General features: G+C 57.4%; 1 protein-coding gene across 2 annotated transcripts; it reads right to left on the bottom strand.

Annotated features, from left to right (window-relative positions):
• Positions 1-574: 574 nt before the first annotated feature.
• Adam11 (ADAM metallopeptidase domain 11) lies at positions 575-17,220 on the bottom strand. 2 transcript variants are annotated; one of them, XM_028780419.1, is made up of 25 exons: positions 17,036-17,220; positions 9,568-9,644; positions 9,340-9,406; positions 8,162-8,247; positions 8,008-8,083; positions 7,544-7,610; positions 7,417-7,480; positions 6,994-7,068; positions 6,843-6,914; positions 6,531-6,697; positions 6,069-6,153; positions 5,880-5,970; positions 5,717-5,768; positions 5,177-5,276; positions 5,031-5,102; positions 4,820-4,912; positions 4,413-4,493; positions 3,868-3,918; positions 3,711-3,774; positions 3,375-3,474; positions 3,101-3,220; positions 2,839-3,007; positions 2,634-2,748; positions 2,459-2,549; positions 575-1,900 (listed from the first exon to the last, which is right to left on the bottom strand). In XM_028780419.1, the coding sequence occupies exons 6-25, from the start codon at positions 7,555-7,557 to the stop codon at positions 1,852-1,854; spliced, it is 1,725 nt and encodes a 574-aa protein (XP_028636252.1). In that variant the 5' UTR covers positions 7,558-7,610; positions 8,008-8,083; positions 8,162-8,247; positions 9,340-9,406; positions 9,568-9,644; positions 17,036-17,220; the 3' UTR covers positions 575-1,851. The 2 variants fall into 2 exon arrangements, with proteins under 2 accessions (XP_028636252.1, XP_028636253.1); XM_028780420.1 differs by lacking the exons at positions 8,008-8,083; positions 8,162-8,247; positions 9,340-9,406; positions 9,568-9,644; positions 17,036-17,220 and having other exon boundaries at positions 7,544-7,642.
• Positions 17,221-17,716: the final 496 nt, after the last annotated feature.

The following is a 17,716-nucleotide window of genomic DNA, read 5'->3' as shown; positions in this document are numbered from 1 at the left end:
CAAAAGGGCAACTCTCTGGCTCTGGGGTGTCCAGAACTACTACTTAGCCTGAGTGGGGTGTCCCCAAGAAGGGGCTTCCTTTCATTGTGGCTTTCATCCATAAGGGAGCCTGCTCCATCCTGCCCTGCCAGCTGGCTCTTAGGGCGTGGAGCCAGAGCTTGTCTGCCTCACATAGGGTTGTGAAGGCAGGCCCTGCTGGACTGCGTGGGAGGACTGAGCAGCTCTGCCAGCCTTGGTCCAGCTCTCAGGCTGGGCGGCAGCAAGGACCAGAGGAGGGCAGACAGGAACATCTGTAAACTTACTACTCAGCCCTAGACTACAGGGGATGAATCAAAGTTCTGATGGGGGTGGGTGTGGGTTGAGGATGTGAGGATTTTCCTAGTAGCCTATAACCCATCCATGAGGCCTACCTTTTCCTCATCTCCTCTTACACATCACAGGCACAGACCCTGGGCCACAGGGGCACCCGTGGTTCTCCCTACGAGAGTCCTCCCTGCTAAGATAGCCTGCTCTGGAGCAGTTAGGCCACATCAGGGGGCACCTGAACCCTGAGACAGCCCCAGAATCACCCTTCTTGAAAGGGGAAAGGTGCCGTTTATTTTAGGGACTATATTTTTCTATACCCCCAAATGCATGCACCCTGGCAGGGACAGGATGGTCAGTTTGGAATCGAAGACAGTCTGGGACAGAGAGTCCCATGAGCTAGGCAGTGGGCACGGGACAGGCAGCTTTGGTTTGAATCAGCACTCAGACTTCTACTAAGCTGGGCGAGGTGGGGCAGGCGAGCAGGGCTGCCCTGCCCCCGCTGGGTTCCCTGACAGGATTCCAGTTTGGGCCTCCCAGAGAGGGATGTGGGAGGTCTCAAGGCCTCAGGCCCTGGAGGCCCTCTTGTAAGTGTCAAAACATCCTTACAACTGCCCCCTGGCCCCAGCAACCCAAAGGTTACATTCATCAGTTAAGATTAAGTTAAAAAAAAAAAAAAGATAAACTGTAATTCAGCCCCTTCCCGTGAGGTCCAGGGGAGCGACCACCCTGGTTCCAGCTGCCTGGTTTTGAAGAGGGGCCACCCAGCTGCTCCCAGCAGGCACCAGTCCAGGCCCCAACATGAGCTGTGGTGATGGAGGCTACATTCACAGGGGGACACGTGTGCAAGGCCAAAGCCGCATGAGGTGAGATGGGGAACTGGGCAGTAAGTGCCCTCCTCCAGGCCCCTCTACCCAGGTGGTCTGAAAGGCAAGGCCATAGTCCCAACCCCCAACCCCTGTGCAGCCAGGAGTTGAAGGGTGGACCTGGAAGACATTTGCATGGTGCCTCCCTCTGTAGCTGGGTGGAGGCAGCCTCGTGGTTCAGGGCCGAGACGGTGGGTGCCAGGCTCGGAGGGAGCAGGGTGGCACTTAGGCCCCTCCGGACCTGGAATGGAGAGAGGGCATCAGGAGAGGACGTGAGATTGGGCTCTGAGGGTGAACCCTCCAGATGCCCTTCTCCTCCCCAGAGGTCCTGGAGGCATCAAGTCACAGGCTGGCCAGGTGGGGGTTCTGGCAGAGGTCAGACAGCGGTGGCATGGTAGACAAAACAGATGGGCAGGACGCAGGGGGAGGTCCCCTCCTAGGGGTAGGGGTTGCAGGGCACAGTTCCAGCGCCCACCCGGCCATAGGACCCGGCAGCAAAAGGACAGATGAAGGTGGACCAGGGCCCAACAGGCGGGTGAGCAGGAGGAAGGGCCTGAGGACTTGCTGCCCAGGCTGCCTGCAGGGCTGCGGGAATCGGATCGGTCCCAGCTCCCGGTCAACAGAATGCAAAGGGACAGATGAAATGGAGACAAGGACAGCGGGAGGGATGACGTGGCCGGCATCACACTGCCCCCTGCTGGGTCGGGTCATACCTTCCACGACGGATGTTTCTTCAGGAGCCAAAGGGAGGACAGGCAAGAGAGACAGGAAAAGAAACTGGGTGAACCTCCTGTTCTCCAAAAGAATGGCCTTCCATCTCAGGAAGCCCTGCCCCATAAATGGACCATGGAGATCTGTCCCATCTTGGTAGAGGGTTCAAATCCTAGCTCGGCCACTAAGTCACCTTGTGACCTTGGGCCTCAGGGCTCTTCAAGTGCCCAGTATGGGGCCTAGACCAGACCCTAACTGCAGTGTCCTGGAGTTCCTGAGCTGAATGTGGACAGGGACTGGGGGACATCTCAGACACACCCTGGCCACCTCTCCCCTGGCAGTGCTGGGATGCAGTCTTCAGGAGGCTGGGAGTCAAGGCTGTTCCCGTAAAGTCTGGTGTTTAGACATGAGCAGGTGGATTCTTAAAATGTCCTAACCAGACCCCGAAGGCTGGCTTGCAGGAGTGATGTGTGAGTTCAGGCTGAGCTAACCTGTCAGGGAGGCCATTAGGCTCCAACAGTCTGGGGTGCCAAACCCCCAAGCACCTGGAGGGGATCTAGGGATCTTGTGTCTCTTACTTAAATCCCCAGCCCGTGCCGCCCAGGACGATGGCTGCGACCAGGACAGCCCCGGCGATGGAGCCAATGATGATGTTGGTACCGCTGGGACCTGGGGAGGAGGGCAGGGCTTGGTTGGCAGGGACAAGCATGGAAAACGGGCAACACAGACGGTGCTAGGCAGCTTCAGCCTTACCTTTGTATCTCTCAGTCTCCCCAGTGGGAGGGGATGTAGGCAGTGGGTTGTGAATACTGCAGTCTTTGCCTGTCCAGTCCGGCTGACAGATACACTTTCCTTCATTGCTGCAAACCTACAGGTGGGTGAGGCCAGCATGGGTAAGCAGGGCCATGTCCCTGTGTGAGCCTCCTCCAGCGTGCTTCCCCCCCCACCAGACACCCACCCCATGATGGGAGCAGATCCGTCGCTCTCCGCTTCCAGGGCAGGTGCTGAAGTTGAAGGCCGAGGCTGGCAGGCAGCGGTGATCTAGGCACAGCATGTTGGGTCCACAAGCCGTGCCGTCCTCCACATAGCTTAGGTCTGAGCCATCAGCTAGCTGCACGTGGCCTCCCCTGGAGACACGGTATAGCCAGCCTCAACCCTTGTCCTCTAGTCTCAGTCACAGTTGTCCCTTCATCCTCCCCAGCCACGGTCCCAGACAACACCTGCAGTCCAACTCCTTGCCCTGGTGGTAGAAGGTGACACTGCTGATGTCACCCCCCAGGTCCCCTAGCCGAGGAGCTCCAGAGATGTTGACGCACAGAAGGAAGCCACAAAGCACATCCCTGTTGGGACACATGGGGATGATGAATCCAAATTTCACTGTAGACCCAAGTACTGAACCTGGGTTCTTTCCCCTCGGGTCTCACAGGCTCTTCCTGGAGCCTGCTGCCTTCACCTTTGGAGATTCCCTGACCCTGGCGCTGGGATGCTACTCACTGCTTAGTGCATTGGACCCAACCAGACCCCTTGCGCCCACAGTTTCCTCGCTCTGTCCCTTCTACATTCAGCTTCTCATAGCAGAAACGATCCGCAGCCACTAGAGAGAGAGGGAGAGAGAGGCGGGGATGAAGCATCACCCCACAGACCCCTGGACCCCTCTAGGACCTCAGACTTGCACCTCTAAACCTCGGGCCTAATCCTTGGGCTTGATGCCCAAGGTCTTCAGAAGCCACATGTCGTTTGCAGGACATGTTCAACCGGAAGCTGTCCCAGCCTAACTCTTGAGTTTTGTGTTTTCCTGAGTCACTGTTCTCTATACCCAGCTGGACTCACCATGGCCCCACAGGGTTTGGCACTGCCGGTCCCGGGTTTTACAGCGGCCTCCGTAGCAACGACCCTATGATCCACAGGAGAGGAAGCATGGGAGATCATAGTGGAGACACAACTGCACTGAATTCGGACGGGAGGACCCCAACCCCTTCCCTCATACCTGCTCATGATCACAGTAGTAACCATCCAGCTTGTGAAGGTTAGGAGGACACTGTAGAGAGAGGGGCTGGCTGAGCAGGGTAGCCCAGAGCTGAGCTGAGGTACTGGGGAAGAATGCAGGGTACCAAGAGCTTCCCAAAGAGGCCTCATGTTACATGGCTCTTCCACATGAAGGACGGGGGGGGGGGGGGCTGTTTGGCTCTGGATTTGACTGGTAAGACTCCCAGGCTTCCCCAGTTTCCTAAGATCTAGTTAACTGATGTTACGACCCATCTGATTCCTAGAACACGCTAGACACTGGTGCCAGGCAATGGGAGTACCAGCTTCACTACAAATGCTTATTTAATGATTGAAGGAACGGAGCTAGGTGGCCTGACCCCTTTCTCAGAGCAGAAAAAGCGGAGGCTGGTTAGCGGCGGGCAGTGTGGCCGGCTGCTAAGCAAGAGAGGACACCGAGAGTAGTCAGCTCAGCTCTTCAGAGCCAAACTTCTAAGAGAGGGGGCTGCCTTGTTTTTGAGCTTCCACAGGACAGCTGGTTTAGCAGACCTGGCTTGAGTCGCCGGTGCAGGTCTCTGCAATGTCACACTCGTTCACCGCTTCTCGGCAGGAGACACCTCGTGGCTCATACTAGGAAAAGCATGCATGTGTTTCTGGGAAGGAGAAATATCTCGCCACTGCCCTTCCAGGGTTACTGTCCTGGAACGTGGGTCCCAAGGTCTGTTTCTCATTTCCCGTCCCTCCTCACCCTAACAGTAAGGGTGACTCCCCCACCCCACCCCATCCTACCTCCGGCCCCCAGCTACTAACTCATCCCCCATTGGTGATTTCTTCGGGACAAGGCCCGCCCACACAGACTCAGCTCCTCCTCATTCCCGCCTCTTGTTGAGAGCATCCAATCGTTTCTTTGCTTCTTCCCCCCCCCCCACCCCACCCCTCACTCCCTTAGTCCTCACCTTGCAGCGGCGACAACAGAGCCCATCGCTGCACATGGCATCGTGCGTCAGGGTGCATTTCTTGCAGCAGTTGCCCCCCGCTCGGCTGCACTCCTGAGGGTCGCGGGGAGAAGTGGAGAGGCGGGTTAGCCCCTTCTCACTCTGTGCTCTCCCTTCCTGGAGCCCACGCGCGCGTCCCGGGCCCACACAGGAGCCCACCCGGACTGCTCACCTGCACCGACCCGCAGTCGCACTCTTCGCCCGCCTCCACGAAGCCATTCCCGCACTCGGGAGGGTCCAGGAGCTGGAGGGAGAGGGGATGTCGGGAGCCTGGCTGGGACTTGCCCACCCCCGCTTCCCGGTTCTCTGCGCCGGTACCTTGAGGGGCTTGTTGAACAGGCAGCTCCCGCCTCCCTCCTGCAGAAACTGGTTGTATTCGTCGATGCTGCAGCGCGAGAACTTGCGGGGCAAATAGAACCTGGGCGGGCGTGAGGGGGACTGTGTTGCTGGGGGCAGCCCTCCCTCGGGAGCCTTGGTTATTACTACAAGGAGACCGAGGAACTGCCCTGTGGTTGCACGACAGTCAATCCCAGACTCCCATCTGAGAATGGGTGGAGGACGTCCCTTGCGTTCGCTCCCTTGAACCTCGGGACAAAGAGCCCAGTGTTGGAACGCCTGGGAGGGACGAAGCCTCGCACGAGGCTCGAGCGCCTCCCAGTGGCCAGAGAGCGCGCTGCAGTCTGGCCGGTTTTGGTGTCCTAGTGTCCCTGAGCTATTTACAGATAACCTTTATTCTTGGTTATCCTGAGTGGTCCTGTGAGCTGGGTCTCTTGAAGCCACCCATCTAGACTGCTAGTGCTCCCTGAAGGCCTCTTCTTACCCCCAAACCCTTCCCAAAGTCTGTCACCAAGAACTCACCCAGTGTCCTCCATGATGCAGCCCAGCCAGATGTCCGGACACTTACAGTCCCCTAAGAGGAGATTTAAGAACACACGAGACAGGGTGGAAAGGCGCGCCCCCCCCCCCCACTGGCCCTTGTGCTGCGTGTGTCTGGGAAGGTTGTGGGTTTCAGGGTTGGTACCTGCCGAGCTCCGGTGTTTATTCCACATCATCCCCAAGTTCTGCCCTAGCGTCTGGGCCAGGGTCACCGCCATGGCGCCCATGTTGCCATACTAGGGATGAGGAAGATGGATCATAGGATGTCTCCATCCTCCCAATAGCCACTGTATCTTAGCAAGCCTCTGTCTTGGTTGGGACCCTGTGTGCTTACCTCGTTCACACCTCCACCCCTGGACAGTGAACAGATGCCTCCTACGTAGGCCGCCCCGCTGCTGGTGCTCTGGAAGGTTCTACCCCTAGAAGGGAGAGAGTGGTCAGGATGGTGTGGAAGGAGCAGTGGATTCCAGGCCTTCATATCAGGCCGGACCCTCCCCTAACTGGGTTCATCCACCCATAAGCCAAACCGAGGTTTTCGGGGCCCTTAATTGGGTTTGTCCATCACTAGGGTACTTCATCACGGAGGAAGGGATGATGGGCAGTCTGGCAAAGAAAGATGAAGAGCACAGCCCCTGCACAGCCCCAGGTGCAGAGGATGCCCAGCTGGTGCATGTGGCTGGAAGCAGGTGGCAGGCGCAAGGTGAGCTCCACCTGCAGGCCCCAAAAAGAGTACCTGGCACAGGCAGTAAGAACTAGCAGCCAGCAAAAGCTGGCAGGGTACAGTGCGGGGACTCACGAGAAGAGGTGGGTGGCATCACTGGGCTCAGGCAGACCCTCCCGCCGGTAGACCATAAGCCGGGCCAGGGTCTCCAGTAGGTCATCCTGCACCTGGATCTTGTCCCCATCTGCCCACGTTTCCATGGCAACCAGCACAATTCTTGTGTTGAGCTGCTCCTTGTATATCTGGACCCAGAGAGAAGATGGGGGAGGGGGCTGGAGGGAGGCTGCAATCTATATTTTCAAGAAGTGGGGGTCAGTGGCTGACAATGACCCCTGGATGCCTGGATGTGGGGGGCCAAGGGGGGAGGGGAGTAGAGCTGCAGCTCACCACATCTGCCAGGTTCACAACAGATTTTGCAAAGTTGCTGGTGAGGACCACTGACTGCCGCATCTGCTCAAACTGCCAAGAGAGGTGGGGTAAGAAGGCAAGGCTCCACCGGGACCTCCTCCCAGGCTCCCCCCTCAGCCCGGGAACTTACCAGCTGGTGGTCGTTGATCACAATCAACTCTACATACTTGGTCTCGCTGTGCACTGTGGGGTGGCCCCTGCGGACCTGGAGGGTGGGTGGGCACTTGGAATCAGTCCCCTCCATGTCTGGACTCATGGGCAAACCATGAGCAGACTTGTGGGGAGGAGGCATTCTGGTCTCCAGTCAGGGATGGTGTCAGCCCCCAACTGGCAGAAAATGCCATCCCTCCCAGCCTGGAAACGAGAGCAGAGAACATGCAGTATCTGAGGCCCCAAATGGGGACCTGTTGAGGTGGCCCTCTCTGGAGATAGTTCCCTGGCCCCTGACCTCATCGATGCGAGCTCTCTTTTGCCCAGCCATAGGAGGGGATGACCTGTCTTGGACCATTCTCTAAGGTCTTGCAGCCCGAGGCTGTGCGGGCCCCGTACCTGCCTTTTCCTTCTTAGCTTGGGCCAGTTGGGAGAAGCAGACTGGGCAGGGACAGCAAACAGGCAGCCTGCGGGGAGCAGTAGGTAAGAGGGGCCTAGCTGTGCAGCCCCACCCCCTTCCCCTCTCTTACCTGGTTCCCTGCATCCAAGGGGGGCCGGGAGGAGAGGGGTCCGGTAAATGAGGTGGGGAAGGGGTCCCTGCAATGAGGGAATTTAGTTCTTGGGGAGCCAACCAGATCTGCTCTAAGCCCAGATTGGGGGCAGCTCCCGCCCTTCCCCCACCCCACCCCAGGGTGACCCAGAACTGGCCAGAGCTCCCATGTCGGATCTGATCTCCCAGATGCTCAGATTCCAGGGTCAAGACCTGGGGGGCGCCCTGAGAGACAGGGGCAAAGGACACTGGAGCCCAGTGAGAGGTCACTTGGGGGACAGAGGGGACATTGGAGATGGGAGCAGAGAAGGCAGGAACCAGAGCTGGGGTCATCCGGGGCAGTGAGGCTGAGGTTACTGGAGGGGAGGAGGCAGCACAGCTGTTGGGGGACAGTCACAGCATGCATCAGAAGGAAGGCAGGAAGGCCCTGCAGGCCTTGTTTACCTGTGGGGGTCCCCAAGGCCCAGCCATCTCCTTAGGCTCTACAATGTAAGTCAGGTTACCATCAGAGAAGACCCCACTGTGGAGAGAGGCACAGTTCACCGGCATCCTGGGCCAGGCACAGGCCCCCACTGCCGCCTGGTGTCCCCCTACTCACTGAAGCCCCTGGCAGGTAGAGAGCGCAGCAAAGGAGTGTGGGTTGCCCCGGAGTTTCCCGTGGTAGTAGCAGTGATCTCCAGCCCCCTGTGGAGCGGAAAAGCTGAGAGTAGGACCCCCTGCCCCAGCTTGGAGACAGGGGGACAGGACAAGGAGGACTTTGGTCTCAGGAACACCAGAGGCTCTAAGCTGGTGGAGCTTCTAATGCCTTCTGTCACCCGTGAGCAAGCTCCTAACACTTTCTGGGCCAGCTTCATCTACCCCATAGAATGAGGACACTAGGCCGCAGCAGCAGCTCCTGGCTATTCGTTGGGGCTGGTAAAAGATCCCAGACTCCTTTGAGACCAATAGCTGGCTCTGACATAGAACCTGCCATACATGCCCCAGTCCCTGCTCTGAGCACACCACCTTCAGTGTGTCATTTAACCAGGACCTGCTGCAGATGCATGTGGTCTGCACCTGAGAAACTGTGCATGGCTTCTCCTGACCGGCTCACAGGTCAGAGGGGACCGACAGCACCCGCCTCTCTCAACCCCGCTTCCTGCAGAATTACTTGTGCTCCAGTTACAGAACAGGCTTGGGGGGGGGAAAGAGGGATGGGGGGAGCAAGCTATTTATAGACACTCATTCATCTTTGTTCAGGCTCCAGGGCCTCCGGGACTGGGACCCCAGTGTGGCAGGCATCTGGGACTCCCAGAGCAAGAGGAGGTATTTTGGTCTGGATGGGGCTCAGGGATGGAGCTCTCTCCGAGGATGTCCGAAACCCTGAGTGTGGTCCCACAGCTCTCCCCAAATAAGGGAGGGGTTGCTGTCCCTTCCAAAGCTAAGGTGATATAATAAAGACCCTGTTGTATCACCATGCAAGGGGCCTGGGGAGTCAGACCACAATCTGAAGCTGTGGACTCAGTCCCACACCACCCAGTCTCTCCTTCCTAACTGCAGGTCCACAGAGTCTCAAAGGTGGGGAAGGGTGGGGTGTTTCCAGACACCTGGCCTTGCTGAATGTGTCCCTGACACCCCTCTGCCATCCTCTCTCTGTCCTCAGTGTTCCTCTCTGCTGGTGTTCCGGGGGTCAAAGCCTCACCTACGCCAGGCCAGCTCTCCACCACTGTGGCCCCACCCTTGCCTCTGTGAGCACTGAACAGCACCTCTACCCCCCCTCCTTCCAGAGACACTCACAGTGCTGTGTTGCCTTGCCCCCTCCCGGCTGAAGTGTCGCTCCACATACTGCGAGGACAGGAGGTGACTGAAACCACAAAGTAGCAGGAAGAAGGGGGGGTCACCAGGTGAAGCCAAGTCCTGCTTAGGTCCCACCCCAGCTAAGGATCTACATCCCCCAGGAACCCCCCCCCAGCCAGCCACACCCCACTGCTCACTGCCCAACCCCTGGCTCCAGGCCACACTCACTGGTTTAGCTCCAGGTCCAGAGTGAAGTTTGAGTTGAAGGCCGGGATGACGAAACTCACCTGGGCCAGGTGCACAGGCTGGCGTGGGGAAGAGCAGAGAGGGGTCAGCCTGAAGCAAGAGTGGGGAACCCCAGAGGAACCCTGGGGGAGGGGTGGCCAAGCCCCAGAAGCTCAGGAGACCCCTTTCTTGGGTCTTTGTCCTCTGAGGCTTCTTTCCCAGGGACAACTGTTCAACCTTGGCCACAGCCCACCCACCCTCACCCAGGTCCTGGGCACCCTTTGTGCCCTGGCTGTTTTCTGGGTTAGTCTCTTTGAGAATCAGGGACATAGAGAGGCAGCTTGGCCTTGCCCATGGCCTCATGTCAGGCTTTCAGAGCTGACGACAGGGTCACCCAGCTTCAGTGGAACAGAAAGAAGGCCCCAGACATACCATGGAAAAGTAGACGGTCTTAGCTCATGGCTGGACAGGGGAAGGGGAGCAGGCCCCTTGCTACCCCAACCCCAACCTATACAGGACTCAGGCCTCCAGACACATGGGGACTGATCACTGGGGCCCCATTGCTGGGCACGGGCAGGTGCTACCTTGACAGGAGGGTGGGGTTCCCACCCCCCAATCCATTGCCCTCTGCCTACCCAAAGCAGCTCATCTTTAATATTTCAATCCAACGGTTAATTTTTAAACACGGAAGTTTTCCTGATAAATTTTTCAAAGGGGCATATGCAGTGGGACTGAGAGGCTCCAAGTTGCTATGGCAATGGACTAGGCCTGAGCAAGATGGCTGCCCTTTCTGCCTAGATGCCCAGCTGCCTGGCGGTGGGGGTGGGGGAAGAGAGACATCAAAGGCTGGAGGGAAAGTTTCACACACACACCCACACCCCCCTCCCCAGAGAAGGGTAGCAAAGCTTGGGCTTAAGGAGGGGGGGCTGGCCTGAGCTACAACCACTTTAAGGGCACACCTGGAGCCCAACCCCCATTCAAAGGCTGGCAATCAAAGTCTTTGGTCTTCCAAATCATTTTGCAAGCATAGGAAATGCTTGGGCTGAATTCAGGGGCCCAGTCTTTCCTATCCCATCTATTTAGGAGGACAGACCTCCAGATATCTCTGGAGTAAGACCTTGCCACTCTGCCGTCTGGTTAGGACTGGTTGACTGACTATTCTTTGGTGTTAGAGGGCACCTTGCAGGAAGAGAGCCCTGACACTCAGGTCAATGGGTCTCAGAGCCTGTGCCTAGTTGAGTCCTCCCCCACCTTACCATAACTAATTCTTCTGAGCACTGCTAAGGCCCCTGAGGTGGTCTGAACTCTTCATGAGCACTGCCATATTTGATCTCTTCAACCACCCTGTGGGCCAGCTGTTTCTGCCCTTCTTGACCGAAGCAAGCAAAGCACAGAGATGCAAACTATTACACACAAGGCCTCACAGGTAAGAGGTTAAAGCTTAGTGTGGCGATGCAATTTGCAATCCCAGGAGGATGAGGCAGGAAGATCATGAGTTCGAGGCTAACCTCAGCTCCATAGTTCCATACTGTCTTGGCTGCTGAGACCTTGTACCCCAAACAGAAAAGAGGAAGAATTAAAAACTAGAGGCTGGTATTCAACCCCAGGGACTATACTTCCAAGCCTTCTCTTCTGGAAAGCTGACAAGAACGAAGTCAGCCCAGGGCCATGGGAGCCTCGGGGCATGCAGACAATGTGGAACCAAAGGCCAGGGCCTGCGAAGGCAAGACCTGTGAGCCCCAAGGACGTAGACTCACCCCATCCCAGGCTGTCTGAGGTTCCGAGCTCCACCCTGAGCCCCCAGAGCATCGATCAGAATAGAGTACCAAGGGCAATGAGTCCCTACACACACACACACACACACACGCACACGCACACGCACACGCACGCACACCTTCAACCTGGCCAAGTCTGCTGTCCCCCCTCATGCCTGGCCTGGCTCTGGTCCTCTCTCCTTCAGCTCTGCCTGGGCACCCCTGCCCTTCCCACCTCAGGACTGCCCCGGCTTGTCTGTCTGTCCCTATCCTGGCTGCTTGGAGAGACAGCTTTCTAGGCCCCTTCCTTTGATCCAGTTCTAAGTTGTGCAACCTTAGGGATGACACAGAAGCCTCTGTGAGCCGCAGGTTTTCCCTCTGACAAATGTAAGTTGAGTGCGCAAGGTTGGGAGGTTTCTGCAAAGGCCACGCTAAGCCCACTCCGGGGAAAGCAGGGACCGATAGATAGCAGTGAGAGACATGATGGGGTTCTCTTTCTCCAGTTCTCTGCAGCCAGTGAGGCTCAGCTGTGGACCACGCCACCCTTCTCCAAGGGACATGGGGCTCAGCCCAGAGAAGAGCAGCCGGGTCTGAGGGGTGGAATGGGGAGGAGAGGCCGGAGCGGGGCAGACTTAAGGGACTTTGTACAAGGTGGCGGGAGGTAGTTGAGAATTCAGGCACTAAGGCATGTTGGCCTGCCCCAACTGTCCATGCTCAGAGGGGAGTGCCAGATCAAGCGAGCCCTGCCCTATCCCAGGCACAGGGCTGCTGCTGGCTCCTGGACCACAAGTTCCAGTCAAGCTTTTGCCTAGTGTTTCTACCAAAGTCGATAGCTCTCCTTGCCGGGCCTGGCCCACTGTCCCAGCCCTGTCTCCTCCTGTTACCCTCAGTCCCTTGGGCCCTCCAGACCCGAGGTCACAGCAATGGGCCACCTCAGCCTAATGAGCCCCAGCTCAGCACTGCTCAGGACTGCTTGACATGACCCCATGGCCTGCGCTTGCCTCTTACTTCTTGGCCACCTTGACTCTTAGATGCCCTGTTCATTTGATCTCAACCTGCCCCAGGCTGGCAGGTCCCCAGGGAGCGACACCAGGTGGTGACAGGCCCAGGGTCATGCTGGGGAGGTGCCAGGCCAAGTCTCTCTCCTGGGCTGGAGGATGCTTCTGCATGTCAGCTGTGGTGCCTGGCAGGTGACTGCCCCTCCACCTGCCTCTCTCCGTGCCAGGTCCTCCCTGCCTCCCAGGCACCTGCTTCTGGTAGCCCATGCCTCAGTTTCTCTCAGTTTCTCCATGTCCTGCGTAGGGCCAACCAGATCATAGGGCAGAGAAAGACAGAGGCCTCAGTGGTAGGAAGGGCTGCTAAAGATCACCAGAGTTCCAGGTTGCCCCAGAAAACTAGAGCTGCAGATTCCTGCTCCCCACAACCTCCAGGCACTGCCCCACAAGGACTCTGAACCCCACCCCCTGTAGTCCTCATCAGAGGAGCCAACCCCTGCCAGTCTCCAGACTCACACCTCTCAACCTCTAAGTGCCTAGTTTTTACACATACATACCACAAACACTCACAAACACATGCATACAAACATGTTCACACACATAATCACAGACCACATATAGATATATGCACACATATACTCACAAACATATATATACAAACATGTACACACACATAATCACAGACCACATATAGATACATGCACACATGCACTCACAAACATGTACATACAAATACAAACATGCTCACGCACACATAAACACACACCTCATACAGACATGCATATATATATATACCCATGAACATGCGATCCCTAATTCACCTTTTAATGACCTTTACTGGTTTGGAGCAAGGGCTATTTCCTCCCCATCCAAGTGTTCAACAGTCTTTGGAGTGTACGGACAGTGTAAGACCTGAGGAGCCATTCACCCTACCCTCAGTTTTTCTACCGTTAAAATGGGTGTTATGAGCATGGTGTGAAACTCAGCTCAGCACACCTTTAGTTAGGGTCAGTAATCACAACATGAGGGGCCCCCATAGCCTGAAGCCAAACAGGGCTTTGAGGGCAAAACACTTCCTGTGGATGGTGACATGAATGGAGCTTGGTGCTCCAGATCTGGGTGGAGTGATTTATTTACCTGTGAGGGTCTCCCCCCACTCTCTGTGTTTGCAGACACTCTTGGGGCTGGGTGACAGCAAACAGGAAGAAGCCAAAGAGGGGGCCTTGCCCGGGAGCCCCCTCATCCAGCAGCCACCCCCTCCTGCCCAGCAGACACCAGCACGGTGGACAGGCTCCATTCATCAGCAGGGCATCGGCCAGAGACAAGAAGAACAGGTGCATGACTTCCGATGATCAGATTTGACCTAAATTTTTGAGGACAGAGTCACCTCCTTACAGGGTCATCAGTCCCTCTGGGGACAGACTCTGGACAGCTGGGCTCCTCGAGGCAGCCAGGAGGGTGCTGGGTAAGGCCCACAGGCCAGAGTGTAGTGGAAGGACTGCAGATGTCACGATGCTCCCCTTAAATTCCCACCTGGAGCTGAACAGGTAACCCCCAAATGCCCTGTCCTTGGCTTCCAGCCACTCGTCCCCTCCAGAGAGCCTGTCTTCCCCAAGACCAACACAGAGCTGTGTTCCCGCTCTGCCATAGCGGCAAATCACAACATGGCCTTATCTCTGGAAGGAGGTCGTGAGGGGCCTGGGTCCCTGATCTTGCTGTTCTTTGTGTCCGTCTCAAATGGGTTGGGGCGTTACTTATTTGGACCCTTGCTCTTGTGCAAAAACACCACCCAGCAGTTATCGCTTGGGCAGCTCTTGAATGGGGGCTCTCCCAGGGATAGCCTGGCTCAGCCGAGTTCGCTGCAGACCTTGGCCCCTGGGTCCCAACTCTGCTTGCTGCCCACAGCCTCATTCCCTTTGGTTCCCCAAAGCATCTGGGTTTCTAAGGACCAGGCAAGATGCACACAACAGCTTCCTAGGCCCATGGACTCCGAGAGCTGGCGTACTCTTTGCGGGGAACGTACTTCTGCAGTGGATGCCAACCTAACTGTGCACCATGGCATCTTGTCTTCCTCCCTCAGCTGCAGGCTCTCTGAGACCTTGGCTTTCTGGGTTCTCCTGCTTCTCCAGGCCACAGGCCCAATCTTCCAAATAAGAGAGATGAGAGCCTTGGTGGAGAGAGCCGCATCTGAGAGACGCTTCTGAAGTTCCGATGAATCCTAGTCACCCCAGACTTTCAACAGCTGAGGAGGTCTGCCCCAGCAAGGGGTGTCGGTGACACCTGGGGTCTAGTTCCTGTCCTAGCCCTGCCTTCCCCAAAAGGACCCCAGCACATGAAGGCCTTTCCGACTGCTGTCACCTAGAGAGGGCTGAGACATCATCACCTCTAGATTAATAATCAAGCTCAGGTAAGACTCAGAAAGGGGACATGACCAGCCTCCAGCTAGGGCAGGTTCCCTGTGGCTAGCACAGGCCTCTATCCATCCGCATCACCAGGGATGCTAGTCACTGAGGCCCAGCCTGCACTACAGTGACCCTTGGGACAGGGTCTGGGCAGAGGCAGAACAGTTCCTGTAGAGTCCTGTTTCCGCCTGCACTGCTCCATCATTCTTCCACTTCTGACCCTGGGAAGCAGTGCCAGGTGTGTGTGCTGGGGGCGGGGGCGGGGGCGGGGGTGGTGATGTGTCAGGGCGTGGTCAGGGCGTGGTCAGGGCATGCATTGGTCTCTTCTCCTTCTTCCATCCTTCTGACTTGGGGAGAGTTGGAGATACCGTCTCAGGCCTAAATTTCCCAATCTCTAGAGGTAGACTAGTCCAGTGGAAAGCGCCCCTGGGCTTGGGCAACACTATTCCTATCACCACTTAAGGTCTATTAACTTTGGACAAGTGGCTTAGCCTCTCTGGGTCTGAGCTGGCTAATCTGCAGAGGGGCAGGAGGAAGTATCTGCCTATGGCCTTGTGGAAAGAAAGGGATGTAAAGGTACACAGCAGTCCCGTGGCCTCGGCGGCCTTGCCCTTCGCCACCTGAACAGGTCTCCAGCCTTTGGTACCTGAGGGATGGGGACACCAGGGTGCCAAGTGATTCTCCCGGGGAAGATACATGAAGTCCCCAAGGAGGTCTCAGGCCCAGAGAAACAACCAGAGACAACAACTACCCCGGACCCACAGAACTCTCCACCCCACACCTTGGCCACTTCTTAGGCGATGGATTCAGTTACTTGTTTATACCTGGCTCCACACACAAGCCAACGGATTCACCTAAAAGAACAACATCCAAAGAGCCCAGCTCAGCCCTACTGTGCTTCACCATCTCTGCCCGCAGCCCAGGCCTGCTGTCCTGAGGAAGAGCTAGCGGAAGTCACAGCCTACCGAGCTGGAGCCCCCACTTCTCATCCCTTGTGCGTCTCAACTATACCTTGACCCCATAGCACATATCTCTTGTAAAGCTCGAGCCAGAGTCCCAGTGGTCAGGCGGGGTCAAGTGTGCTGCAGCGTACACAGTTCATAGAAAGCTACGCTAGGAACCAAAGAGCGACCAGGATACTCCACCCCCGGGCCTGGGACATCCCCAAGGCTCATTCAGCTGCCTCCCTGGGTGCCGGAGTGGGCACTGAAGTTGGCCTCTACCCCCACCCCTAACCCTGCAGCAGCTGCCAGCTCAGGACCATTAGCCCCCTCCCCTCCCCTCCTCAACTCAGCCCTGAGTGATGGTCCATCCATTATGCATGCTTCTTCCTGCTCCTCTCCATTCTCAACTATTCCCCATCCCCGCACCACCCAACTACCTCTCCTCCCCCTCCCCCTTAAGGGCTTTTAACCAAGTACATTAGGCAGGGCCAGATGCCAGTCCTCTCTTCCCCTCCTCCCTCTACCCAGCCCAATTTACCTCCCACCACTCCCAGCTGCCCCAAACTTCTCAGACTCGGCTTGGCCCCTCCTTCGAGTCTCCCTACACCTCCTGTTTCTGCCTGGCTTTCCCTGTACAGCCCTCTGCCGCCCCTGTTGGCCTGGCTAACTTTCAGCTTCTAGCTCCTGGAGAGCTGAGCTGAATGACTATTCCATCTGGATGGTTATTATTCACATGATATTAATTAATTATTAATTGCACTTAATCTCCTTCATCCCTAACCTTCCTCTGGGAAGCAGGGGCCCAGCAGCTTGAAAGGGACAGGGCACACACAGGTAGAGCTGGTAATTTGCAGATGAATCCTGGGCCTCAGGTCATTCTGCAAGGCCCCAGCTTCAGCTAGGACAAGAGGAATAACCCTGTGTGTGCACAGCGGGAAACTGAGGCCGGAGCAAACATCACACTGTTCCAAGAAAGTACACTGAGGGGTGGCTTTGCTGGGACATCAGAGCATGAATCCTTGACTGCACAATGCTGTCCCCCAAGACCTGTTTTTAGGCAGAACCACTGTTTCTGGTGGGCAGTGGGGAGGGGGGCTGGTTGAAGGATGACCCTAAGCAAACTGAAACCTGAACATGCCAGTGTCTACTGATGTGCAGGGCAGGGGGTTTCCACAGTGAGAGGAGGGGCCGGGAGCTGGAGAGTCCCGGAGTCCCCACTGTTGGGCTCCAGCCCCACTTGATGGCCCATTGCACCGAAAGAGAGGCTGCAGGAGCTGCAGCCTCAGCGGGTGGCACTGCACCCTGGCTACTTGGCGGACTGTTGTGGGCCATAAGGCCTGCTCCAGCCCCCTGGCTCACCACCCAGCCCCACTCACCGTCCCCCTAGGCGGATCCTGGCGGACCCTGGTGTCCAACTGTGGCTTTCGGACCTCTCCCCCGGAGCTCTCCCTTACCAGTCGACTGGGCTCTGTGACCTCAGGGCCCTCTGGACTCTCTGGGCTCCCCACATGGGCTGAGCTCCTCCAGTGCAGAGCTCCACTGGGACCCAGGGCCCCAAGACCTGAGGAGACAAGGCCATAGCTGCAGGCAGATGCCCTCCATGGGGCAGGAGACGTGGGACGAGGGGGCACGCTCCAACCCCCACTCGATCGCGGCCCTTGGAGCCCAGTGGGCATATGGGTGGGAGGATCTGGCTGCCTTGCTGAGGGAAGAACCCTCACGGGGAGGGGGCCGCGAGCTTCCTTCTGCCCAACAGTCACGACTGCCCCCCCACTCCAAGCCCGCAGAGACCTGCAGAGTCCGCCGGCCAGCTGCAGGGGATGGCCGCGGTAGGGCCGGCCGGATCCGGACAGGTGGGTGAAAGCACCTTCCCTTCTCTCCCACTGCCCTACCCTCCCGAGCTCGGGACCGGCTGTCACTCGGAGCACTGCAGGAAAATGTGGCTGCAGCAGAAACCGCTGCAAAAGCCCGGGGCGCGGACTGGCCAGGGGCGCGTGGGCAGGGGCCAGGCGGCGGGGGTCACTCACCGGGAGGGGGGAGCAGCGGCAACAGCAGCA

The sequence above is a fragment of the Grammomys surdaster genome, unplaced genomic scaffold (assembly GCF_004785775.1).
Source record: "Grammomys surdaster isolate TR1022 unplaced genomic scaffold, NIH_TR_1.0 371, whole genome shotgun sequence".
Classification (NCBI taxonomy): Eukaryota; Metazoa; Chordata; class Mammalia; order Rodentia; family Muridae; genus Grammomys; species Grammomys surdaster.
The sequence above is the reverse complement of the archived record's forward strand: the minus strand, read 5'-3'. Positions and strand labels throughout refer to the sequence as shown.

Excerpts from the sequence above, each read along its gene's own strand:
- Adam11 (XM_028780419.1), bottom strand. Across the intron at positions 6,915-6,993 it reads TGATCAACGACCACCAGCTG|TTTGAGCAGATGCGGCAGTC; the intron begins GTAAGTTCCCGG and ends CTCTCTTGGCAG. Across the intron at positions 5,769-5,879 it reads TAAACACCGGAGCTCGGCAG|GGGACTGTAAGTGTCCGGAC; the intron begins GTACCAACCCTG and ends ATCTCCTCTTAG.